We start from the raw sequence: 27,383 nt of genomic DNA, 5'->3' as shown, positions 1-27,383 counted from the left end.
TTTTTTTTTTTTTCTGAATGAACTGGTGGTTTTTCCTTTTAAATTAAGGCTGTATATCTTTGCATCCTTGCTCACTATTTGACCTTCTGAACAACCTATTTATGAGTGAACAATTCAGTCCTTTATTCGTTATTTTGTCTCTTAGAAGCAATTCAGTGTTTTCCTTTCAAATATGTACTGTTATTTTTGATACTGTCCGTGGAAGCATCCTTTGGTATCTGGCACGTGGAGCAGGCGAGGTGTGCTGAATTCTTGAGATCCCAATTGAACTCTGAGTGGTTGAGTGAATCTTGTCTGTTTTGTGCATTGTTTGATTAAGTGGATCTGCTTAGCTGTCTTGGTGACAACCCAGAATGTTGAAATGTGTAATTGCCACTACCAAGGCAGAAGGTGTGGGTCCTCACAAACTCTAGCATCAGCACATGTCTTCTGTTGTGGTCAGGGCAGTAGTTAAGTTCTTCGAGCTAAATTTTTGTATCATGCCTTTCCCCTCCTTAGGTTAAACCTAACCCTAAAACTTATGTCCAGCAAGAACAACAGCATTGCTCATGTGTACGCACACCAGTTGGAGCAGTCAGCAAGCATAATGCTGTGTGGTCCCTTTTCATCCTCTGGGACAGGTATCATCATCATCATCAGAGTCTTAGGGAGAATAAGCCACTTTCTAAGGATCACGCAGCTAAATGGTAGAGCCAGGGTTTGAATTCAGATTTGACTTCAAGCCTGCCTCATTTGGAAGTAGTTTGGATAATTCAGTGTTTTTCATCTGTTCCTTGAAAATATATTAAATGCTTGTTCTGGGGCTTCTTGATGGGAGGGTGATTAGAAGATGTTTCTGAATCATTTATTTCCAGGCTTGGGGTTAGGACCTGGGAACTCAAAGATACATCCCAGAAGGTTGTTGTCCTCAGGGGAGCTTACTACACATCCTCTGAAGGTTCCTTCTTTAGCTCATTAATTTTAATAATCTCTTCCCACCCCTTTTGGAAATTAGTGAGATCGTGTGTCAGTGCTTCTTTGAATCCACTTATATAGCCAACTCTTTAACAACAATGAAAAAAGAGTAAAAGTACTTATATTCTAGTGAATATATATTTTAAGTTTGCATTTTATTGTTTTGGACCATTTTGATGGTACGAATGTATATGGTTATGGTGAGAATTTTTGATTAAGGGAAATAAGGGCTCTGGGGCTGCTGTAAATTAGGCTTTCACATAAGTGGGTCTGCCTTGGATTCCAGTGTTGGGTGTCAACTTGTGAATGTGACAGAGGACTCATGGCATGACAGATTTTTTTAGAATATTCTGTTGAAACTGAACCAAAGGACCACTTGGTAAGGAACCTGCATATCAGGTACTGCTTAAAAACTATTTCAGTCTGAACTATCAAGATAGTGATGTGCTTGTACAAAAATGTATAGTTTGCTTCAGTCTTAACACAAGATATTTTGCCAACTTCCTTTTTTAGGGAAAGTGTTAACTTTATAATATTCTTTGCCAATTTAGTTTTAATTTTTGTGAATCTTGAGAAAGGGATATTTTCCCTTTTTTGCAAACTGGTAAAAATTGCCAGGTAATCTTTGTTATTTAATACCACATGTGCCATAGGGAAGCACATTTTATAAAGTAACGTGGACCTTAAAAATTATATTAAAGAATTTGAGGTATTGGTATTTTATGACTGAATGTGAGAGCGTTAACATGTACAGAATAGTAGTATGGATAAAATGTAGCACTGCTCAGTATTATTTTGTTAAACCTATAAATTTTCTGTAGTATAATCACTGTGAATTTTTCAGAGTAATGAATGGAAGCATATTATCTTTTGTTTTTTCCTGAGGTTAAGGAAAAGCCGTATGTTGCATGGAACTGTAGTCAATAAGTTAATGTTTTGAACCAAGTCTTTATTTCATAATTATTTCTAAAAGTTATTTTCTCTCCACATGAGGACAGAATTTAGCATGTATTTCCTCAGGTTGATGAAGTAATATGCTCATTAAGAATATTTGTTAATAAAATGGTACTATAATGTCAGATCGTAAATTGGAGGTTGCTCTTAACTGTTACTGCCACCACCGCCACCACCACCAATGCTACTAACCATTGTTTAAGTGCTTTATAGCTTCTTTTAATCCTCTCAGTAACTCCCAAGAGGTAGGTACCATTAACCATTATTAGCACCATTTTACAGATAAGATACTGAGACACAGATAGATTTAGTACTTTGCCCAAGGTCAGTCCTATGGCTCGTTGTGATCCAACCAGGGTTTACAGCTGCATTACTGAGCTGGTACTCGTGACCGGTGTACTGTAACTGCTTCTCCAGGGAAAATCATTAAACTTAATACAACCAAATTCCAACAATTACACAAGTACTAATAATTAGGATATGGTTGGGTGTGGTGGCTCACGCCTGTAATCCCAGCACTTTGGAAGGCTGAGGTGGGCAGATTGCTTGAGCCCAGGAGTTCGAGACCAGCTGGGCAACATAGGGAGACCTCGTCTCTACAAAAAAAAAAAAAAAAAAGCCGGGTGTGCTGTCACATCCCTGTAGTCCCTGCTACTTGGGAGGCTGAGGCAGGCGGATCTGCTTGATCCTGAGCCATGATTGCGCCACTGCACATCAACCTGGGCAACAGAGTGAGACCTTGTCTGAAAATAATAGTAATAATAATAATTAGGATATTCATGCAACAGAACAACAAACATTTTGACTGGGGAAAATGGAATTCCAACTGTTGAATGCCCTTCCTGTGATTTCATTTTATTTCCGTTGAAGTAACATTATGAACTTCTATGCTTGTTTTTGGTGCATGGTTGCATATGCATCACGTACTGATAAAACACCTCGTGAGCTGAGTTAACAATCCGTCTTACTGCTGTTCCACTCTGGGATGTAGACGGTGCTCTGTGACTCCTGCTGTTCTTCATGTTGCATATTTCCATACTGGCTGATAGAGGCTTCATGGCATGAATATAACCCTGGAGTCCGAGTTGGTTGATGCATAGTTTGGAGCACCTTTAAGAGTGCCTTTGTTGTGCCTGTGTGTTTAATAGCTGTGCGAGAGCCAGCTGGCCACTGTGGAGTTTGGGGACTGGCACTTGCTGTCCATTCATATCCAGCACCATTTCTTCTCATGAGAAAACATGGCCTTGTTGGTAGCAGTCCCTGCGTTTCCTTTGGACTGTGGCGTTTTCTGTCTCTGGTACTTCTGTGTTAATCCTGTGGGTGTTGCCATTCCTTTTACCTGCAGCCTCTCGACGTCATTCCAGGTCCACTAGTGCTCTCTCCACTGCTGAATCTGTTGGGCAGTCAGGTGAACAAGTGCTAACTGCATGACTTGGCTTCTTCATATGTTCTAGTTTCACACCCATGTTAACATTTGTTTTCATCTGTGTCGGCTAGCACTTGGCATGTATGCACCTCATATTTTTTCCCCAATGTGCTTTAATTTTTTTAAGTTATTGAATGTTTATAGTTCTGTTAATAGGCTGTAGATGCTTTATAGCCTGTTTGACAACATCATTTCTCCAGTATTCATATTTACGTTAAAACAAAACAAAAAACAGGGAAGTAATTCCCTTCCTGCCACTCTGTCCCCAGGAAAATAACCAAAATTAGGTATTATTTAGGGTTCCTGTGGGGCAAGGGGGCATGGATATCACCCAACAGATTCCCTTCCAAAGTCTTTACTCCGAATAAACTGCCAAATATTAATGCTAGTTATTAATGTCACGTTCACATTTTTTAAGGTACCATTTAGTTAACAATGTTGCAAATTATAGCATACATAATTTCATATGTATGAAAATAAGTGTATTGTTCTCAAAGTTTTATGGAAAAACAAGATCAGGATTCAGGTAATCAAGTCAGGCCAGAGGTATCCTTTGCAGCCCGCAAACCCCAAACCTGCTCTCTCAGTTTAACAATACTCAACATCCACTGGTTAGCCACAGTGGCAAAAAGTAAGCATACAGTAATATATCAGTTTGTTAGATTTCATGCTAACAGTCCCTAATGACTACAGTTTTCTCAATTGAGTAAGGTAGAATCTATGAATTTGCAGACCATTGATGGTGACAATTGTTACCAGTTCACTGAGTCCGGTATTTTCTCTTTTTTTCCTCTAAATGAAGCCCCCTATACTTTGTTAGTTTTTGTTTTTTGTTTTTTGGGTTTTGAAACAGGGTCTCACTTGTTGCCCAGGCTTGGAGTGTGGTAGCATGGTCACTGCAACCTCTGCTACCTGGGCCCAAGCGGTCCTCCCACTTCACTCCCCAAGTAGCTGGGACTACAGGTGCGTGCCACAACACCCAGCTAGTTTCTGTTGTTTTTGTAGAGACGGGATTTCACCGTGTTGCCCAGGCTGGACTAAAAAACTCCTGGGCTCAAGCGATTTACCCACCTTGGCCTCCCAAAGTGCTGGGATTAACAGGCAAAGCCACCATGCCCTGCCTTCGGTATATTCTGATTATGTACATTTCCCTGAAGATTAGGGGCCAGACTGAGAGCACAGTCATATGTGTTCATCTCTTGGAAAAATTGAACTTTTAATAGTATCAGAGCCTTGAGAATATGGAACAGATTTTGCTCTGGTGAAAACATAAAGCTTATAGTTTTGCTTAGATCTGGATAAACATTTCCCCTTAAGATTTGAAATTCCAATTGTCTATGATATATATCAAATGATCTGTAGTCACTGTATATGGCAAAGCTGGATGCATCTTGGAAGCACAGAATAATTGCATTGTTCTTATAGTTTTAATTTTGTGTCTGAAAAAATCTGTATTCTCCCTGAAGCAAGAATTGCTGGCATGAGGTTTTTTTTTTTTTTAATTTTGTTAGACTTCGTTTTATTTAAGTTTATGCTGGGTAATTTTTTAATGGCTTATAATTGAATTACTTTCATTCTGTTACTCATAAATCTACTATCTACCCTTTTTTAATGAAAAAAACTTGAATAAGGATCGTCTATAAAACTATATGTGCACAGTAAATCTCACATTTACACTTGTTTCATATTTCGACTGATAAATATAGATAAATGTAACTTTTAATGGCCTTTTTTAGTTTATATGGCGCATTACCTTTTAAACATAATGGCTAAGATGACAGTTGGAATGACCAGCAAATGCATTAAAAAAGGGGATAGTATAACATACAGTTTTTGTTTCTTTTAAAAAATTCATGACTGTATAACTATTGATTAGCAGTGTTTAAATTTTTCTCCCTTTCTATGGTGGTGGAAGGTATAATGTTTTGAAATTGACATTTTTAAAAAGCTAAATAACAATTCACTTTTAAGTTCACCAGTTTTGTAGGCACTGTCTTGTTACATATATAAAATTTTAAATACATTGTTTTATAGGAAAGATCAATTCATGTAAAATTAGCTTCCCTTTTATTCTAGATGCTTCTAGAATGTGGCTAACATAGAGATTTTCCTTGTCCAAACAATGTCTTATTTGTTAACACAGAGAAAATATTTTATCTTAACATTTTCTTCCAAAGGTTTTATATGTTAGACTTTTAAATAAGAAATTTTTTACTGCTAGATAATGTATAACACACTTAATGAAGATACGACTTACACTGCCTTTCTCCTAGTATAGTTTTAATCTCCAGCACTTCCTAAGGCAGGTTGGTCAGCTGATTTAATGGGACTTTAAAAAGTGAGTTTTCATTTCCATGATCACAAATAAACTTAAAATCGTTGTTTGAACTACTAAATTTGTTTTAAATTCTTTGGATTCTTTCTGTTATTTTGTTTATCTGTATAAAGATTACCATTCTAAATTATTTGAGGAACCCAAGTAAAACTTATATTATCTAAATTTTTAATGTTCATCAGTGAAAGTGCAAGATTTTGGTGATTATTAATTTTAATAAATTTATTTTAAGTAATTTTGTTGACACAGGCATCATGACGAACAAATATCTAAAATGAGCTTAGCAATAAACAGTAGTGACACTAATAAAAATTTGGGCAGAAATCAATTTGTTTCAAATTTTAATTTTTTACCACACATTGCATTAGAACTCTTATGAAACCATGAAGCTTCCTAATTAGTTTGACCAAACATCAAGGCCACTTGCCTCTACAGGGAAAGCTAAATAGATTAAAAGACTCAATCCATAGCCCAGCCCCATAAGTTCCCCTTCCCTCTCATATCTCAGAAACTTTTCAATAATAAAATATTATGTTTGAATAATTTCGAGTGACAGTGCTTTGTGGCACAATAGCATTAAATGTGAACAGCTTAACCTCTACCACTGGTAAAGTCAAGTGTAGTTAAAATTGGCTAGAGATTTTTCAGTGCTTCTGTCTACTTGGTGGGAAGAGGCAGTAGTCCTTGCAAGGAATTGAGATAATTTCAATTAAAGTGACACATCTTTTGCTTTTGTTTTTTAAATAGATCGATTTGGGCTTGGCCAGCCAGGAAGAATACCTGGTTCTGTGAATGCCATGAGAGTTCTGAGCACAAGTACAGATCTTGAAGCTGCTGTTGCCGATGCTTTGGTAAGAGGCACAGTATGTATGTAAACAGAGTCTCTTTGAAATACTCATCTGCATTTCTCTCTGTCTTAACAGGAAATTGCCCCCAAATCAGGTTATTAAATCATCTTTGACACTCTTTAAAATTGTGTAACTGTTGGGTAAATTTATATTGTTATTGTTTGCTCCTTAAACTTTTATCTCTGCACACATATAAGTGAAAATGGACTTTACAGAAAATATTAGCGTCAGGTATTTCTTATTGGTGCTCTTCAGCATCGAGGAGCTTTTGATGACACTGGACTTCTCAGATGTCACTGGGCTTCTTTTTTTCTTTTTAACCATGTTTTTTTTTTTTTTTTTCCACTGGCACTTCCTTTTTTCCATTCTGTTGCTTCTATTGCTTTACAGACGTTGATGGCATAACCTAGACATTTTATTATAATAATAGGTAATAGAGTTTGAGGTTTGAAAATCTTGCATTTATTCTATTATCTTGTCCATTTGATTTTATGTTGTTTTTCCTAAATCTTTGAGGATGTGAAGCAATGGTGGAGTATGTTTTTGCATCATTATAGTGTAATATCTGAAAACCATAAATGATCATGGATCCTTTAATTTTTTTGGTTATACCAAAAAGTTCCTTGGTAGAATCAGCTTGTGGTCCAATTGCTTTTTAAAGACGGGTTTTAGCTAGTCACACAGTCTCTTGCATATTCCGGTTTATGTGCTCAGCATTTGAAATGGATGTTCTTTAGAACTGTCTGATCACTGGCCTTGCTCTTGCTGTTTTAAGATTTATTCTCTTGTAAAGGAAAAAAGTATGTAATATCCTGCCTTCAGATTCTTAAGTTTTTAATCCAGCCATGTTTTGTCAGATCAACATTTTACAGTTTATGGCTATGGTGATTCCAGTTTTCATTCCTTCTTGTCTTGCCCTCATTTATTCCTGCTCAGTCAGGTTCTTTGACAAGTATCTGTGAGCAAGCAGTTTGCTGCTCTCATAATGCTTTTCCTGTAGGCAAGCTGCCTGGCCATGTGTATTCCTCAACCTTATGTATAGAAAGACTTTTTTCTGGCAGGTGCTAGAGTTCAGGGTAACTGCTCTAACTATGGCTTTAAGAGTCAAGAGCTGGAACAGAATTCTCTGAAACTGTTGCTCCTTCCAAGTTGCAGCATTTAGAATCTGTATCTTATTCGTTCAGAGACCCTGGGAAGTGGAGGTCAAAGGGGTGGGAAATGATGGATGTGAAGCCCTTAGTTGAGACTTCCACTTAAGTCAGGGGAATTTCTTAGTTCTTTAAAGAACTGCATAAGGGACTGTGTGCAAAGTTCTAGGAGGCGGAATAGGACTTGAGAGTTTGAGCTTTGGCTTAACTTGACTTGAGCTTTTCTCTGAGCTCTAGCTCCCATTAGATTCATACTGCCCTTGTTACTTTTTGTCCAAACTGCTTAGTCTCTCCAAGTGACCTGTTTCTGAAGAGAAAACACAGAAATGGTACAGAATCTTTGCCTCACTGAATAGACACCATGGTGCCAGACAGAATGTCTCAGAGGAATAGATAGAATTAATGGTGACCTTAGAGACTTGCCTCACTGGCATGGGGAAAGTTTTAGCGAAGAATTACAGCAAGTTACCGGAAGGTCTTCTGAGACGTGGAGGAGGGTTAGGAAATGCCATTTTGAAAGCATTCTTTATTATTATTCGCTTGATATGAAACGCTTGCTAACCTGTACTTTTGGTTTGCTCAGATATGTTTTGCTGTACACTTTTGTTGCAAGAACAGTCCCTACATATGCTTCTGACATAATTCTCTATGCTTTTTCCCCATCCTTCAATATTTTCCCGCCTACAGCTGTTAGGAGACTCCAGGAGCAAGGTACCAGTGCTTTAACTTTTGTTTTACAACTTTATTTCTTCTGTTGCAAGTATATTTCTTTCAGAAGCTAGTGAAAACCAAAAAATATAGTATAGAAATTCTGATCTGAAAAATGATTTTGTTGAATCATAACAGTGATTCACCATCATTGTCTTTATTCGTGGTGGAGTCAGTCACCTTTCATGTACATCTGTTTTAGTATTTATTTCGAATGTCAAGCTCTGCTCCTTCGCCTAGTAGTGTTTCATTTTATTAACTCAATTTGTGCCTATTCTTACGTCGTCATGATTTCATGAATGGATTTATCAACATTTTCTTATTTTAGGAATCTGGTTTTTGTGTGACCATGTAATTTATTATCCAAACAAAAATGCTTTTGAGATTAAAAGGGAGAGGCTATTCATAATTACGACAATAGGCTTAAGGCAGAACAGTCCTGAGCAAGTTGGATTAATAATAATTTGCCATATTATTAGAGAAATGTATTTGTATGGTTTAAGCCAATAGCTATTTGTTTTGCTTCTATCAATTTTATATAGTTGCTGCTATATCATATTTATGGGTATAGCAGTTTTGTATTCAGGGTCAGAGAAATGAATAAAGTGGGTATTATAGTCTACTTTCAGAGAAGCCCACTGGTGTTTCAAAACCCTAAGTCTTTAATAAAAGTGGCCAGGAGTTAGAAACCAGCCTGGGCAACAGAGGGAGATGACTTAGGAATCCTTTTACGTGGGCTACTTCTGCCACTGACATTTCAAATTCTGACTTTTTCAGGAAACATAAATATTCACAAAAGTTTATCCATAGGCCGTGCTCAAGATATATTGCTTTTGCCTGCAGAGGGGCTGTTGGCTGCATGTATTTGCATTGTGCCAGGTGCCCAGCTGAAATATTTAACATATAATTTCATGTAATCCTCACAACAAGCCTGTATGATAGGTATAATGATTGTTGTCTTCACGACGGGGAAACCGAAGCAAAAGGCCTCGGAGGCTTTCAGAAGCCACGCAGCCCAGTCAGTGTTGGCACCAGGATTGTGATCTGTCTGTCTTCCTGTAAAGTCCACACACTGTACTAGAGGCCGTACTCTTCCCCTCTACTACAGAGTGCTTTGCTCATTAGTTATTTTACCTAATGGAAAACTGCTTTTCTGTTTGTATTTCCGTAATCTATAAGCACAGGAAAAGTGTGTGTGTGCATATGTCTTTCTACACTTAACTCTTTGTTGTAGATTTTGTTTGGTATGACTCACGGTCATTTCACCTTTCTATTTCTTTCTCAATCACTCCCATCCCTCATTGGACCTGTCAGAAGAAGCCTGTGAGGAGGAGATATGAGCCGTATGGGATGTATTCTGACGATGATGCCAACAGTGACGCCTCAAGTGTTTGCTCTGAGCGCTCCTATGGCTCCAGGAATGGTGGCATTCCCCATTATCTGCGGCAGACTGAAGATGTAGCAGAAGTCCTCAACCACTGTGCTAGTTCAAACTGGTCAGAAAGGAAAGAAGGGCTTCTGGGCCTGCAGAACTTACTGAAGAGCCAAAGAACACTGAGGTGAGGACCACAGCAAGAATATGAGCCAAGTTTGAATCCCCTGTTGGACTCTTCAGGGGCTTAAAGGGTTTTCCTATAATTAATGGAGTCTTCAAGAGGTCCGCTTGCAGGAACAGGCACTACAGGTACCAAGATGACTAAGAGACAGTCCCTGCCATCCAGAGGCTTTGAAATATCTGGCAAATACCCTTTTTTTCTTTCACTTCTTTTTTTTTTTTGAGATGGAATCTCGCTCTGTTGCCCAGACTGGAGTGCAGTGGCACGATCTTGGCTCACTGCAACCTCTGCCTCCCGGGTTCAAGCGATTCTTCTCCCTCAGCCTTCTGAGTAACCGTGCCACCACGCCTGGCTAATTTTTGTATTTGTAGTAGAGACAGGGTTTCACCATAGTGGCCAGGCTGGTCTCGAACTCCTGACCTCGTAATCTGCCTGCCTTTACCTCCCGAAGTGCTGGGAATACCGCTGTGAGCCACCACACCCAGCCCATCTGGCAAATATTCTGTAACTTATTAGGCTGGTAAAAGATTTAGGGTGGACACAGTGGCTCATACCTGTAATCCCAGCACTTTGAGAGGCCAGGGCAGGAGGAGCACTTGAGTCCAGGAGTTTGAGACCAGCCTGGGCAACAAAGGGAGACCCCATCTCTACAAAAAAGTTAAAACGTTAGCCAGATGTGGTGACATGCATCTGTAATTCCAGATACTTCGGAGGCTGAGGCAGGAGGATCACGTGAGCCCAGAGTTGGAGATTGCAGTGCATTATGATTACACCAGTGCGCTCCAGCCTGGGTGGCAGAGCAAAACCCTGTCTCAAAAAAAAAAAAAAAAAAAAAGACCCCATGTTTGGTTCCCTTCTGTTTCATATTTGTCCAGTAGATGTTATTTGAGAAATGTCTGTGTATAGTATGCAATTCAGGTTTAAAATAAATAAATAAAACAACTCTGCAGGTTAGTATGGTTCATTATACTTTAGGGTCCTAGATGGGATGTTATCAGTCTTAGTCTGGAAAATTTTGATGCGCATGTGCATATATGTAGCTTATAAATGTACATAGTGAGGAGATAACAAAATGGAGCACTCTAGTAACAGCATTGTCTTTTAAATGGATTGTTTTTACTTTTTTCTTTGTTTCTGTTTTATAAATTTTCTAAAGTAAGCATGTATTATACATACCAAAAAAGTATGTGGTTATACCATATTTTGTCAAATCTAAGACACTGTACACACACCCTTATTTTTAGCCCTTTAATAAATGTCACGCGTATTAAACCGTGACAGCACAAAAATGTCATTGATTATAAGATGTGACTCAATTACAGAGATGTGAAAATTAGAGAAAGGAGATGTGAATGGGAACTAAGAAATGGGCAACTTAGAATACATGAAATGCAGTCTACTTTATCCTTTGGATAGTTTTTGTAAGATAAGTTAATGGTCATAGATGGGCATCCCTCTTGGGTTCTGTAATGCTAAGTGAGCACTGGCTGGTAAGTTGCCCAGCTCTCACTGTGGCTCTTCAGGCTGTCTGACTCCACTCTCCTATACTCATACCTGCCCCCCATTATTCATCTGTTCATGAAGGCGATATAGGAAGTTTTGTCATGTGCCCTCTGAAACACAGGCATCCTGTGACACTCTGGTCACCTGTCAGAAACAGAAGATGATTTGTCACGATTGTTCCTCAAGAATCTGTTTAATCCTGGTGGTCCCACTTTGTAGGTTCTTAGTGTTCACCAAGTACCTATTGAATAATTTCTAGGAATCTGTTGATTGGCGTTGGTCTAATCTAGGTTACATCATTAACAATATTGAAGGGTCCTTGAACCAACTGTCTCATCCACATAAGAGGGCATTAATCAGGGATGATTTGTGGAAGAGAGGACCCTTCTATCAAACTTTAACCATGGGACTTGGTGGTTGTCAAGGATCAGAAAAGACAAAGGGCACCAGTGTGAAATGAATGTTTGCTTTGTCTAGGTACAGTAGAAGTTACAATGTGTTATCTTTTTTCATCCTCTCAGCAGCCACGTGACATGGTCGTTATCCTGTTTGACCAATAAGGAAAAACCAGGCTTAAAGATAGCAGAGTACTTATTTATTTTATTTATTTATTTTTGAGACTGAGTTTCGCTCTTGTTGCCCAGGCTGAAGTGCAGTGGCGTGATCTTGGCTCACTGCAATCTGTGCCTCCTGGGTTCAAGCGATTCTCCTGCCTCAGCCTCCTGAGTAGCTGGGATTACAGGCACTCGCCACCATGCCCAACTGATTTTTGTATTTTTAGTAGAGACGGGGTTTCACCATGGTGGCCAGGCTAGTCTTGAATTCCACCTAAGGTGATCCACCTGCCTTGGCCTCCCAAAGTGCTGGGATTACAGGTGTGAGCCACTGTGCCCGGCCCAGAGTACCTTATTTACAGCAGAACTGAGATTAAAATCCAGGTCTGTCTGACCCTGAAACACATGCTGTTTTGTTTTTTGCCTTTTTTGTTTCGTACCTCTCATTACAATGCAGGATAGACATGCTTTTTAAACTTTATTCCATTGCTTTTCAATCGTGGCATGTGGAAGACACAGCTGGGACAAAATAAAAAAGATTTTGGTGCATGGCTTTGTCACTTCCAGATGTGTCCCCTTGAGTAAATCACTCAGTCTTAGTTTCCTCATCTTAAAATGAGAACCGATCTCTGGTTTTGTATTCCTATTTGATTTAGCTATAAATTGAATAAGAGTTTGTGAAAAAAACCTTGTTATGTAGATATAAATTATGTAAAGCTTATGTAGTTGACTGATCAAACAAATTACCCAGGTGTGGTAGTGTGCACCTCCCAGCTACTCGGGAGGCTGAGGTGGGAGGATCGCTTGAGCATGGGAGATCAAGGCTGTAGTGAGCTATGATCGCACCACTGCACTCCAGCCTGGGTGATAGAGTGAGACCCTGTCTCAAAAATAATAAAAGTAGTAAATTCATTGAATTCTGTTTTATTTCTTCTAGTCGAGTTGAACTGAAAAGGTTGTGTGAGATCTTCACCCGGATGTTTGCTGACCCTCATAGCAAGGTAGGTCTGGAAGTCATGCCTGCCCTATCTTTCCCCCTGCATGTCTGTGTGATATACTATCCAAGAAAGAGAGAGAATTCCCAATAGTGCAGTTCTGACCTTACAGAGTAACACCAGTTTCAGCACTAGTGTATGTTACATCTTTTAAAAACAGAATTCTTGAAAACTTAAATGTGCATAAAATTTCAAGTTAAATAAGTGTGCTTCAAGTAAGAGTTATCAGGGAGAGAATCAGATGGTCTTTCTTACATTCAGCAAATATTTCTGTATGTCTCCTGTTAGCCAAACAGTGAGGTAGGTGCTAGGGTATAAGATTGTATTATAATATCATGCATTTTTTAATGTTATAGTATATAGTGAAGAAAATAAGTATATAATTATTTTTGTATCCCATGTAGAACATGTCTGTATAGGACAAGATAGAAAAAATGAAAGTATTTAATGGATTTATTGAAAAACCAGGTTATTTCTTAAAATAGGATTTTGCTGTTCCCAAGAACTTGCTGAATTGGTGATCACTTAGCTGGTGCCCACACCTCCTGAGGGCCATAGGGAACACTAAGCCTGAGGAATGCTTTTTTTTGAGGAGAGAGTCCCAGCTGAGGGGGAGACGCCCATGAGTATGGGACAGAACACTTTCCAGGGGTGGTGGAAAAGGGGTGAGAGAAGAACTCTTTACAGAAATTTACTTGGGGTCTAGATTTTAAATACCATTGTTGAGGAGGAGGCCCTTAGAGACTATTAAATGCTTTTAGAGGAAGAAAGTAGAGGGCAGGATGAAGATTTAGGGAAAGGGGTAGATAAAGGACAAAAGTAAGGTGTGGAAATGGATAGAACCTTAAATGAGCAGAAGCAAATCTTTAATGCTGACATGCAGGATCAACTAGTTTTCCCAGTAAAGATGGCCTCCTCCAAGTCTTCCTGGAAGAAAGAAACCTGTGACAGCCAGAAAGCCCAGCCAGTTAGTCATCATCATCTTTCTTTTCCTATCCTTGCTTCCTCATAGGAATTGTCCTTGAAATATCAAACATCCATCCACCCATTCATTCACCCAGTCATTTAACATTTACTGAGTAACTGCTCTGGGGCAGGGATATAGAAAAGAAGATACGGCCCCAGCCTTTTGAGGTGCTCATGAGCGTAAAGGGGAGTGAATGCAAGGGTTCTCCTCCCCTCTCCCCACAACAGCTCTCCTCACTCAGTGTCATTCTTGAAGCATGTCTTAAACTTTCTGCTATGACCCTCACAGCAAAGTCAACATTAACAATATTAATAAAAATCCACTGGGCACGGTGGCTTACACCTGTAATCCCAGCACTTTGGGAGGCCGAGGCGGGTGGATCACTTGAGGTCAAGAGTTCGAGACCAGCCTGGCCAACATGGCAAAACCCTGTCTCTACTAAAAATATAAAAATTAGCTGGGTATGGTGGCATGTGCCTGTAATCCCAGTTATTTGGGGGGCAATCACTTGAACCTGGGAGGCGGAGGTTACAGTGAGCTGGGATCGCACCACTGCACTCCAGCCTGAACAACAGTGAGATTCTATCTCAATAAAAATTCAGGAAAGACTGAGCTTAAGCCTTTAAAGGCCACGTAGGTATCCAAAGATAAAATGTATCAAGATTTTTCTCTAAGGTAGTGTTAAAAGCAGTAAGATTTAACGCATAAGCATAATTAAGATTCTTAAGATTTATAACATCAGCACTATTAGATGGTTTAGAACATTGATAAACTTCTGTTACCTGTCACCCCTAGATTGCTGATTCAGAAGCAGAATGTGAGGATAAAGAAGGAAATTTGTTTCCATCAGAAGTCTCTTGTACAGTGAGTTTGGAGGTCTCAGTTTAGTTAATGTTTGTTAGCTGCCTGTAAGCTAAGCCAGGAATCCCACAGCTAAATGACCTTTTTCCTGAGCTGTCTCACAGGAGACCCCTGGTGGTGAATAGTTGCTCTACTAGAAATGAGGCGGGATAGGGTTCATGGGCTGTCCAAGTAGAACAAGTTTCGTTAACAAGGTAGGGATACTCAGTGCTACTTTTCTCTCTGAAATTGGTCTAGAGATATTCCACTATGCACTCTATTTCACCTTAGCAAAAGTCATGACACAACAGCATGAGGATTATGTTAATATCTTTTATTCTAAGCTGTAACCATCTATTACTTTATGATATCTGAAATTGGTGTACATCGAAATATCTGACGTGAAAAGCAATAGCTACACACTAGTGAGTAGGTGTTTTTATTGGCTCATTTTATAATAGTATGTGTTGACTGCTAGATAGTGAATAAGAATACTATAGAATTAGGACACGAGGATTTGTTATTGTTTAAGAAAGAAAAGCCTTCATGATTAAACTCAGAAAAGTTCATTTCTCTGTACTGCTTTTTAAAGATGTATATTGAGGGAGGAGAGACTATTTCATTGGTTTGTAGCCTTTTCAGGTTTTCTTAAACGCATGACAATGGTATTAATTCACTGCCAACTAACATGGAATTTGTTTTGTTGCATGGCCTCGTTTGCGGTGGAATTCACAACAGAGAGTAAGTTCCATTCCTTTTTCCTTTATCTGTTTTCTGCACTACATTTTCCTTCTGTACTAGGAACAGTTGTTAACAGTGTTAACCTAAGTTACAAGAGTCTGGGCAAAGCACGTATGGGCATTTTTAATGTTTTGTAGACTTTGGAGGAAATTGTGAATTCAATATGTGAAGTACTTGGTTTTCATTTGTGTCTAGGTTTTCAGTATGTTTTTGGAGACTCTTGTGGATTTTATAATAATTCATAAGGATGATTTACAAGACTGGCTTTTTGTTCTTCTCACACAATTACTTAAGAAAATGGGAGCAGATTTACTTGGATCTGTGCAAGCAAAAGTTCAAAAGGCTCTAGATGTCACAAGGTAAGTGTTTAAGAGTTTTGATGTTACAGGAACTTGTAGGTGACTTTTTGCCATTCTCTTTCGTTACCCATGGCCTCTGTCACCCACTTGAATATCTCTTTTACTCAGTTCTCACTTTCTGTTGTCGACATACTTGTTGACATGTCTCACCAATCCATGAAATGAAATGGCGTATCTTCCTTGTGTTGGTACTACTTTTGTGAGTATTTAAGACATACATAATAAACAAATGTAAAACTTTGGAAATTGATTCTCTTCTCATTAAAAAACATTAAAGAAAACATTTAGAACATTTGGTTACATTTTTCTGAAGACCTTAGTGTTTTTATTACTTCAACTTACAAGTCATACTAGAAATTGTTCTATCAGTGTATGATGTAGAGTTGCCATTGGTCCAGGAAAATTCTCTAAATTGACAGTACCTTGGCCCAGAGATTAATAGCACATTTGCGGTAGTTGTGACCCTTCTGGCTATTATGAGAAAAGAAAAACTGCTGAAACCCAGAAAAGTTAGAAAAGACTACGTGGTGCTGCTGTTCAGAAACTGCTTCTTTATCATCTGTGCAGCTGCTGTGGGTCCTCAGTATGCAAGTATGAGAATTAAAAGATCTCGGAAGACACTTTGCAGTAATGTCTTGGTTGTGATTTGGTGGAAGATGGATTGGGGAGGAATGTCAAATTGGTGAACTTTTTTAAAGAACAAAGGAATAACTTCCAAGTGACTCAGAAAATTATCAGGGCGATAACTTTTATAAGTTACTACAACCTGGAATAATTCTAGTTATCACAGAATTTCAAGATGAAAGGACCTTAAAGATGATGTTCATTTTATCAGTGAGAAACAGACACTTTACCTTGACTTTGTGTTAGTGGCTGTTTGGGAACGAAAATCCAGGATTTCTGTTGTCTGTTCTTATTGTTGCAGGCTGTCTTGTGGGTGTGTGTCCTCACCTCCTGTCGGGTCAGGGGGGTGGTATGGATAGCACTAGAGCCTTCTCTTCCCTCTCTGGCTCCCTTGACTAGCACAGTAACATATCCTGCCCTGCCAGCTTCCCTCTGCGTGCAGCTGTTACATGACTCTGACTTCAAAGTATGCATCTGTTCCTCTCTACCATGATGCCAGCTGTTTTCTTTTGGCCCTTGACCCTGTCAATCTGTGTAATTGCATTGCTATAGACTTCTATTATCCAGAGAGATTTCCCTTCTGGTTTTTAATGAACTCAAAGTAATGTACTTGCATCTGTTGGTGAGGCCTTAAAAAATAATAATAAAATAAATAAATAAGAACCAAAGTAACGTACTACATTTGCAATAAAGCCTTCAAACCCTGTCATTCCTTTGCATGGCTAAACTTAGTGGAGTTAGGGGCCATTACAGTACACCATTATACCAATGAATTATGAAGGTTTAGCCAAGATTGACTGAGGGGCTAGGCTGATAAGCTGGTATAATCGAGTGGAGTAGATAGGAGGGCTCTTGATAGTCTGGCGCCATTTGTGACCACACTGGGACATGGGCTCAGTAGTACCAGACTTTTCAAGAAATGTCAGAAATGTGGATTTGGGCAACATATTTGAGAATTTTTTTAAGATACTGTGAAGGCCAAATAAAACACATGTGAGCCAGACTTGGCCTATAGGTCACTTAATTTAGGTGAATTTACCATTGACCAGATCCATTTCATATTTTTAGGAATGGTAGGAGTATTAACATTGTATTCCTGAACTTTGGTGATTGAGGAATACAATTGTGACCTCCCGTTAGTTTTCCTGGATGCCCCTTTAAGAGTCCTTATCTCAGTAGATTTGGTCTGAGTGCCTAAAGCATTTTTAATATTCCCTTCTTTTTCTCAGCAGTTGAGATACACAGCTGTTTAAGCTGATCTAGAATAGTCAGTGACTATTAATAGGAGGTTTTAGTGATGGCTGAGAATTGCTTCTCAGTTTATAGACTTGAGTGCTAATCTGCCTCGGTTTCCTTTCCTTTGCCTGTGCCTAACAATGCCTGTGCCTATAATGCCTAACAATAACAATCCCGATTATACACACCCATTACTGAAATGTATTCTCCATCCACCCCATGCTGCCGGAAAAAGGGAGGGACATTTTGTGGGTGGTTTGTTGACATAGTCACTTAAATCAGGTATACTAAAGTATACTTTCCTTCCCGAAGTGATCTTCAAAGATTCCAGGGTACAACTAGATGGTGGGAGGAAAGGGTACTATTGGATCAAGTTCACTTTTTATTAGTAATTATATGTAGGATAACACTGGTACCTAATATATGCCATGTGCTTTTTATTTTTGTTGTATGATTTTATTTACTTTTCAAATCAATTCTATTTGCTTCATTTTAAAGAGTCAAACCTACTTCTTTATTTTACTACATTTATGTAGATTGGGAAAAGTCTCTAAGAGGGTCCAAAGAAAGCAGTGTAGATATTTGCCTTGCATTTATCTTTCCTGTTAATATGGACGTTACATCACCATTTTCCACATGGGCCCCATTGCGCAATTTTTAACTAATACTAGTAATTACAGCATTTTAACAGAAAGAGCACTGACTCTCTGGCCAAGAGTCCCTGAGGGCTAATTGATTGGATCAGAGATGCATGCTGACCACGAGAAATAAGATCAGCAACAGGCAAGAGTGGAGCAAGAGAAGGGGCTCCTGGGGCCCCAGGCTTCTGTGTGTGATTTGTGGCTGGATGGGAAATGTTTTGTCGCCGTCTCACAGGCGACACACTTTTGTGGTGTGCAGGGACCCTAAGCAGTGACCAGGACCAAAGAGGATGATACGGTTAGTTTAAGCAGGGTCAGCTGTCAGCAGCCCAGTCAGGATGTAAAAATGAGATTTGGGTATCAGAAGTGATTTTTATGTTTAAGAAATATCCAGAAAGGTAGCTAGAGGGAAAATGAGCAACTCCCTAAAAAGGCGAGTAGAAATTTCTTCCTTAGTTTATTGCTTGGTCTTAATTTTTTAAATAGCCACTCAAAGTAAGTTCAGTTTGTGTTTGGGGACTTGCAAAAGATTTTCCTTTTCCATATTTTCTGTATAACATGTATTACTTTACATAAAACGAAAAGCACTGTTAAAAATGTGAACAGGGTTTTACATACATTAACTTACAATGGTATGCTTTTGTTATATAGTTTTATATTGTTTTGTAATAAATTTCTTTAAAAATCACTTTTTTCCCACCAACCTAGGGATTCCTTTCCATTTGATCAACAATTTAACATTTTGATGAGATTTATTGTGGATCAAACTCAAACTCCAAACCTCAAGGTCAGTAATTATTTGTCGTTACAGTTCAACCCTGGAACTCAAATTTGCTTAAATTTACTTTTGTTTGTACATGACCCATGTTTAGCTATTGTGAATAAATCTGCTGTGAGCATTCTTGCTTGATTCTTTGTGGACATGTTCCTGTTTCTCTTGGTTTGGTACCTAGTAGTGTATTTGCTGGTTCATTGGATAGGTATATGTTTAGCTTTTTTAGAAACCACTAAAATGGTTGTACCATATTGTATTCCTACCAGTAGTTTATGAGAGCTCTAGTTTTTCTACATCCTCACCAACATTTGGGCAGTACTAGTCTTTTTCACAATTAATATTTAAACTAGAAAATTAAGACTTTCTTATGTGTGGAGATAGGTATCTTGTTGGAATGTTTAATATTAACATTCTAAGCTATGCAAGTTCATTGTTACATGTTGTGGAAAATCATACCTGTAATAATAACAAGACCAAGTTTGAGGGAGGATGTGTGTTAATTTGAATTAGGTCACGTTCATCGTCTGTTCTTTGATCATTAACTTTTTGGAGGTTTTAGGATGAGCCTAATAAATAATTACCTTTTTCTCCTGAAATCAAAACTAGTTGAGAAGTTGATGGTCAAGTTAGGGCAGAGCATCAGCTTGATTACTGAAAATGCTGCCTTACAGAACATGGCCTAGAATGTGTGACAAGACTAGAGCTGAACGTACCCTGCAGTCAGTGGCAGAGCTGGAAATCCCACAGGCCTCTTGCAAGGGCTCCTGCCCTGGAAGTGTCTTGCAGCATAGGTGAGGAGGAGAGCACGCTTCTCTACAGGCACCTAAAAATGGAGAAAACTGAGTCGTGTGCTTCTTCCTGTCCCCAGACTTACCCATCATCAGTCATTTCATGCTTTTTCACCTGTTGGATGTCGCTCCATGTGGAAACTATCAATACAGGAGAAAGGAAGGAGATCCCTCTCAACAGGGTTTACTTTTCTCTAGCCACTTGATAAGAATTGTGTTCAGAGATCATCAAGTGTACTTAATGTTTATAATTATTGGCTCTTTCAGGTCAAAGTTGCAATCCTGAAATACATTGAGTCTCTGGCCAGACAGATGGATCCAACAGATTTTGTAAACTCTAGTGAGACAAGGCTTGCTGTTTCTAGAATCATAACCTGGACAACAGAACCAAAGAGTTCAGACGTGAGAAAGGTATGTCCGAGAGAACCGATGTATAATTACAGATTGTTCCTGGGCTTGTGTTAGAGAAATGTATTTAGAAACTTGAAAACCACACTGTCCACACACAAACCTTTGTCCCTCAGGCTCTGCTGTTGCCCTTTTCTCTCTCCAGCTCTGCCCAGTTTTGAACATAAAAGTGAAAATCTGAGATCTTGCACGATGGGCTTATGGTTTCCCCAGGCATCTATTTTATATATTTTCTAATATGAAATCACTAGTAAATTAGTGTCTTTTACACAGATGTTTGTTTTCCTTATATCAGTTTGTAATACATACTTTGAAGACAAAATTGCAGACCTAGGGCTGGCTGGCTACAGGGTCCCTGATCGTTAAAATGTGGTTGAAAAGTTTGATAAGATGCAATAGATTCTTAAAAAAGAGCAAACATCTTTCAATATGTAGCACATAAGTATGTGTGTGATATGTGAGTATGTGCTTCTGCAATGGAATGTTACTTAAGTATTGCCTGCTACGGGCTGACACATATTTTAGATTTGCATATTACCTCAATTAGGGCCTGTTTGGAACAAACGAGCTTTGATGATAATGCCCACTCCCTGTGGACGTGCACATTAGAATATTTGAACAAGGACTTACTGTCCTTACTATTCCATTCAGAACATTACAGATAATTTTGAATTATTAGCCGGAGGCTCCAAAAACCTCAACTTATTTTAATACTAGCTCAAGCCAAATATAAATAGAACATTAGATATCTTGCCAGAAATCACTTCGTTCATTTACTGTTTGAATGAGTTTCAACACTTGTTTCAGTTATTTTGGATTATACAGTGTTACTTCGCAAAGCTTTGTCTCCGCTGGTGTGCTACTTTCCATGCCTGCCCCCCTACTTCTCCTTTCCTATTGTGAGGTGTACTTAAATCCTCACCTTCACACCTAACTTATACCTAGGTTCTAGGACAATAATCCTGATCTTCAGAGGAATTTGAGAAGATTCAGATTAATAGTTCACAGTCCTGGCTGCAATTAAAATCAACGTAGATTTCTGAGCTCTATTCCCAAGGAATTTGATTTCATTGGTATAGGGCAGAGCCTAGATACTCTGTTGTTTTTTTGATGGGGGTTCTTTTCACTCTTAGCTGATTTTTAATACACAGGCAAAGCCTAGTATTTTGGGCCATGGCCCTGGAATGAACCTCAAGACATACAAACTACTGATATAGTCTTGATGTGGTTCTTGCGAATTCTTTTGCTACGCAGTGTTGCTCCTCAGTATCTTGAGGACTAGGCTTGGCCTCTGTGTTCCGTGGCATCTTCCCCACCACCCTACCTTGGACCTAGAGTTTTTGTGCTTCCTCTAAACCCACTTTAGTGGTTAGGGCCCTGTTACCCTGGGCAACTTCCTTCAAACTGATGGAATACCGGCCTGGTTTTCTGTATATTGCCACTCAGTGCACTCTGTATTAATCATAGAAATCTTCCTAGAGAAGATAAGATTCATCCTCAGATGTGGAATATGGATGCAGTTTGCATAAGTGATGAGTTTAGGGGAAGGACAATAGTCATGTTTAAGAAATGAGATTTGTCTGGGAACAGTGAAATAGACTGATACGTCTGAAGCAGAGGGTTTGGGAAGTTGAGCAGTAAGGAGACTGTTTTGCTCACCCTGCATGCTCAGTGCCTGGCATATACCTGGAGTAACATAGTAGGCATTAATAGATTTTGAATGAATTAACGAATGATAAACACCCATATGGAAATGATTTCATTTCAAATGATATTTTGAAGCTATTTTTAAAACTGTAGTTTTGAAAGTTCCCTTCTTTTGACTTCTTTATTTGTTTTCTGTTGTATAACAAATTACCACATACTTCCCTTGAAACAATACAGATTATCTCACAGTAATAAATCAGGTATCTGGCATGTGTTCTCTGGGTCCTCTGGTTGGTGTCTCAGAGGCTGAAACAAGATGTCATCTGGATCTGCAGTCTCATCTGAGGCTGAGGTCTTCTTCCAGCTCATTGGTTCTTGGCAGATTTCAGTCTCTCACAGGTGTAGAACTCAGCCGCCTGCTTTCTTGCTGACTGTCAACCAGGGAGCCATTCTCAGATAGTAGAGGCTGCCAGGAAGTTTGCTTATTCAAAGCTTTCGGGAGAATACATGAAGAAATAATATCTAAGAAACTCCCCAAATTCGACAAAAAACATTATACATCTAAGTAGCCCAACAAACTAAAAAAATTTGGGTTTTTTGTTTGTTTGTTTGTTTTGAGATGGAGTCTCGCTCTGTCACCCAGGCTGGAGTGCAGTGTTGCAATCTTGACTCACTGCAACCTCCGCCTCCCGGGTTCAAGCAATTCTCCTGCCTCAGCTTCTTGAGTAGCTGAGATTATAGGCGCACACCACCACACCCAGCTAATTTTTGTATTTTTAGTAGAGACGGGGTTTCACCATGTTGTTCAGGCTGGTCTTGAACTCCTGACCTCATGATCGCCCGCCTTGGCCTCCCAAAGTGCTGGGATTATAGGCGTGAGCCACCGCGCCCAGCCAAGATCTTTTAATAAAAGGATTCACACCTAGACGCATAACATCTAATTGCTGAAAACTAAGGAGAGAATCCTGAAAGCAGCAAGAGGGGAGAAACTCATCCCATGCACAAGATCCTCAATAAGATTAACAGCTCATTTCTCTTCAGAAACCACGGAGGACAGAAGGCAATGGATGACATTGAAGGTGCTGAAAGAAAAAAAGCAGTCAGCCAAGAATTCACTGTTTGGCAAAACTCTAATTCCAAAATGAAGGAGAAATTAAAACAAAGCCAGATCTCTCTCATTTTGAATGCTCCCTGATGACCCTTTTTTTTTTTTTTTTTTTTATTGAGACGGAGTCTTGCTCTGTCCGCCCTCAGGCTGGAGTGCAGTGGGCCCGGATCTCAGCTCACTCCAACCTCTGCTCCGGGTTTTCATCCATTCTCCTGCCATTCACTCAGCCTCCCGAGTAACTGGGACTACAGGCGCCCGCCACCTTGCCTGGCTGGGGTTTTTTGTGTTTTTTTAGTATAGACGGGGTTTCACCATGTTAGCCAGGATGGTCTCAATCTCCTGACCTCGTGATCCACCTGTCTCAGCCTCCCAAAGTGCTGGGATTACAGGCGTAATCCACCCGTGCCCGGCCTCCCAGATGCCTTTTAAGAGCTTGCCTGATTAGGTCAGGCCCACCCAGGATAATCTCCCTTTGGATTAACTCAAAGTCAACTAATTAAGGGCCTTAATTACATTTTTCGAAAATCCCTTCTGCCATGTAACACAGTCATGGGAGTGATATCCATTATATTCACAAGTCCCGCGCACTCTAAGGGTGGGAGGGATTATATAGGGTGTAATACGTTATGGGGTATCTTGGGGGCCGTCTTAGTGTCTTGACTACCAGGACTTTGGTGTCTCTTTTAGGGGATTGGCAAAAGGCTTCCTTAGTTATTCCATAATTCCTTGGCTCTTATTTTAGAAGGGAGCTTTTTTACCTATCTGTGCAAATTATGATGTGGTTCAACTTACTTAGCAGATGCATTTCTGTGTTCTGTCACCTAGATATTTTTTTTTTTAATCATCTAAGATATCCGTGGCTCTAAACTATTTGGCTTTCAGTAACATTCCGCACTAACTAGTAAAGCATTACTTTTGATTCAAATAGTTGTATCATAGGACAGTATTAAAATAGATGTCCTCAAACTCTACATTAAGGTGCTGCAGATTAATCCTTTTTGGAGGTAGATTCACTTTTATTTAAATTCCCTCTTTTGATGTACCATCCATTGAACATTTATAAATATAGTTGCTTTTGTCAGTGATGCAGCTGCCTTACCCAGGTATATGAGATGTTCTTGAGGCACTGTCAAAATGAAGGTAGTGCCTAAATAAATTAAAATACTTAGAATTGTGATATAGCATATATCACTGCTCTAATATCTAAAATTGATAAGATTTAAAATTATTTTAAAGCTGTATAAAAATAAAACTAGTACCATTCTTACCTAGATCATTTAACACACTAAACGTAAAATACATGTCTGTATGAATAAACTTTGTTCTGCCTCATCCTTCATTTCCAGAGTTTTTTTAAAGGTTATATTAGGGGTTATGGAAATCTTGGTGATTTAAAAGCATTTTGTGATCTTAAACCGAGTTCTTCTGTTAATGTCCTGCTTTAATTTTTTTAGGGTGGGTGTTCTAAATACAGAAGAGCCCTTCAGTCTGAAATTTATACGATACATTCTCAGACTCATCTCTGGAGAATATTTTATGTAAACAGAGTACCTGGGGACTTTTCAGACAACATAATTCATTCTCTAAGTCCATACAGCCGTATTTATGAAAGCACTTTTGAAACATTTTAAATGGATACAACCTGGTATAACTCAGATTCATTGATTTTAGCATTTTTAATATTTTGTTTTCCTTCTTAGCTCAGTATATTGGGGTGTTTCACATTGTGGAGGGAGGGGTGCTTAAATTGTTAAGGTGTTTTTAAAATCAAAACACGAACGAATCACCAGTGAGGTGTGCTTACCACACTGAGACTGGTTTGGACAAGATGAAAAAAGCCCAACCCAGTCTGTAACTGGCCTACTGTATTCCAAAAGTAAACTTTTCCATTTTCTCAGTGTGGGAGCCCTGACTAGTTTAGTTGTGTGATGAAACTATGCAGACGTACACTAGACCTTTCTTAATGCACTGTATTGACATAAGATAATAGTATATATTACTGATAGAAAGAAGGTGGGTTCTGGAGTTTGACCTCCATTTGACTTCTGCCTCTGCCACTCACTGGGGTCAGAACAAGTAATTTAATCCCTGAGTTGTTGTTTATTATCTGTAAAATGGGAATAATAATACTTGCCTCAAACTGGGCTTGGTGGCGCATGCTTATTATAGTTTTGGCTTCTTGGGAGGCTGAGGTGGGAGGATTGCTTGCACCCACAGAGAGAGACCCATCTCTAAAATACATAAGTAACACTTACCTCAGGCGTTACTAAACGGATTAAATTTCATAAAATATATTAAAACCTAGATATTTTATTTGCAGTTGCAGCTCTGCTATTATTATTTGAGGATTGTTTTGGTTTTGCTGCTGTTGTTATTTATGGAATAAACTGAGTACCAGAATTTTTTCCAAGATTTAGGAAGCCATGTGATCAATCAGAGGGAATGTGGTAATGGCAGTAGAATTTTAATTGTATGTTTACATTTTGGCATTTAGAATGCCTGTATGTTAGCTTATCACATGTGAGTCTCTTTGTCAAATGAAGCAACAGATTTAGCCCCCAAACCTTGTTTTGAGAAGTGTGGGCAACGAAGGCGTGGCAAAGAAACCTAGAAGTATAAAGATGCTGTTGGCTAGAGCAGGGAGAAGTATTAATGCATAAATTGCATTGAAAAGGTGAGATTTCTAATTGACTTTTAAAAAATACATGATTATAAAGGCAGCATGCCTCTAGTCTGAAAGCTAAGGGTTTTACTATCAAATAACTGAATTTCAGCTTAACTGTGACTGTGAGTCTCTTTCAAGTCTTTGTTGTTGTTGTTGTTGAGACAGTCTCGCTCTGTCACTCGGGCTAGAGTGCAGTGGCACGATCTCGGCTCACTGCAACCTCCGCCTCCCAGGTTCCAGCGATTCTCCTGCCTCAGCCTCCTGGGTAGCTGGGATTACAGGCACGTGCCACCACACCCAGCTAATTTTTGTATTTTTAGTGGAGACGGGAGTTTCATTTGTTGGCCAGACTGGTCTCAAACTCCTGACCTCAGTTGATCTGCCCACCTTGGCCTCCCAAAGTGCTGAGATTACAGGTGTGAGCCACCATGCCGGACTCTTTCAAGTCTTATTTGAACATCGTCCATTTCATCACCTGAAGCAAGAATACTACTTTTTAGATTATTAAGTAAAAGACCTAGTGATACTACTGAGGGTTAACACTGGCAGCTACTGTTATTATTCTGATTCTTCCTAACTTTCAATCATGTGTGTCTCGCTGATTTTATCTAAGAAGCCAAATGCTTTTGTAGCTAACAGATTGCCATGTTTAGGCACTTTCTGCTTCTCTCTGATTCAATCCTCCCGCCTTTCCTGTTTGCCAGTCCTCGCTTCAGCGTAGTCGAGTAGGTGAGGATTTCCCCACTAGGTCAGCTTCAACCTGCTCTGGGCCTGGAGAAGGAAACTTGGAAGAAAATTGTAAACAGGTAGATTGAAAACTGTGTACTAATTTCAAACAGCACACTTCACTGTTTGCATTTTAGATTATTAATACCAGTTGCCCTTGTGAAGGCACTGGGAAGCTTTTGATAAATCTAAAATTAATATAATACTATATGAGCATGTGTATGTGTGCCTGTGTCAACCTTTGTGTTATGGTGTGTTTTATGATTAACTACCTTCTCAGTGATATAGCCATGTTTGTGTCGACTGCCACCATATTTTAATAGAATAGTAAAAAGGAGAGAGAGTAGGCTGGAGCAGTGGCACACGCCTGTAGTCCCAGCTACTTGGGAGGCTGAGGCAGGAGGATTGCAGGAGTTCGGGTCTGCAGTGCACAGTGATTATGCCTGTGAATAGTCACTGTACTCCAGCCTGGGCAATATAGTGAGACCCCCATCTCTTGAAAAAAAAAAAAAAGAGATACTAAATGAGAAATGACTGAAGGTTTTGAAATAGTTTCTCTTTGGTGACTTTATGAAGCAATTTTTATTGAGAGTCTGAAGGGAGCAGTGAGTTGTTTAATAAATTGGAAAACTCTGCTTTTCCTCTCAAATTTTGTTTTCCCAAATTAATAACAACACTGAAGTGTTTGGCAAAGCTTTATTTTGATCTGATCTGCTAGGAAGAATTCCGTTCTGCTATAAGGTGTGCAACATTCAAGACAGTTGATGTCCCTAGGAGTTCTCTTCATATGGTAGCAGTGAGATGTGAAGAACCTTTTACAAACCTCACCTCTCAAATTCCTCTATGAGGGTGTGCGTGAGAATCATTTCATTTTAAG

At 39.2% G+C, this 27,383-nt stretch overlaps 1 protein-coding gene across 18 annotated transcripts in view; it reads left to right on the top strand.

The window, feature by feature from the left end:
• Positions 1-27,383, top strand: part of CLASP1 (cytoplasmic linker associated protein 1) — a 312,807-nt gene that overhangs the window by 233,424 nt on the left and 52,000 nt on the right. For 8 of the 18 annotated variants that reach the window (XM_017891966.1, XM_017891968.1, XM_017891955.1 and 5 more), the window contains 7 exons: positions 6,417-6,520; positions 9,688-9,932; positions 12,924-12,987; positions 13,577-13,579; positions 15,725-15,888; positions 19,098-19,176; positions 20,220-20,363. In XM_017891966.1, the coding sequence (XP_017747455.1) occupies positions 6,417-6,520; positions 9,688-9,932; positions 12,924-12,987; positions 13,577-13,579; positions 15,725-15,888; positions 19,098-19,176; positions 20,220-20,363 (803 nt within the window). Of the gene's footprint in view, positions 1-6,416; positions 6,521-8,352; positions 8,377-9,687; positions 9,933-12,923; positions 12,988-13,576; positions 13,580-14,743; positions 14,813-15,526; positions 15,530-15,724; positions 15,889-19,097; positions 19,177-20,219; positions 20,364-27,383 lie in introns of all 18 variants that reach the window. The other 10 variants (XM_017891965.1, XM_017891963.1, XM_017891962.1 and 7 more) reach the window with 3 other exon arrangements.

The sequence above is a fragment of the Rhinopithecus bieti genome, unplaced genomic scaffold (assembly GCF_001698545.2).
Source record: "Rhinopithecus bieti isolate Rb0 unplaced genomic scaffold, ASM169854v2 scaffold_19969, whole genome shotgun sequence".
Classification (NCBI taxonomy): domain Eukaryota; kingdom Metazoa; phylum Chordata; class Mammalia; order Primates; family Cercopithecidae; genus Rhinopithecus; species Rhinopithecus bieti.
Note: the sequence above shows the minus strand (reverse complement) of the source record. Positions and strands in the feature narration are given on the sequence as shown.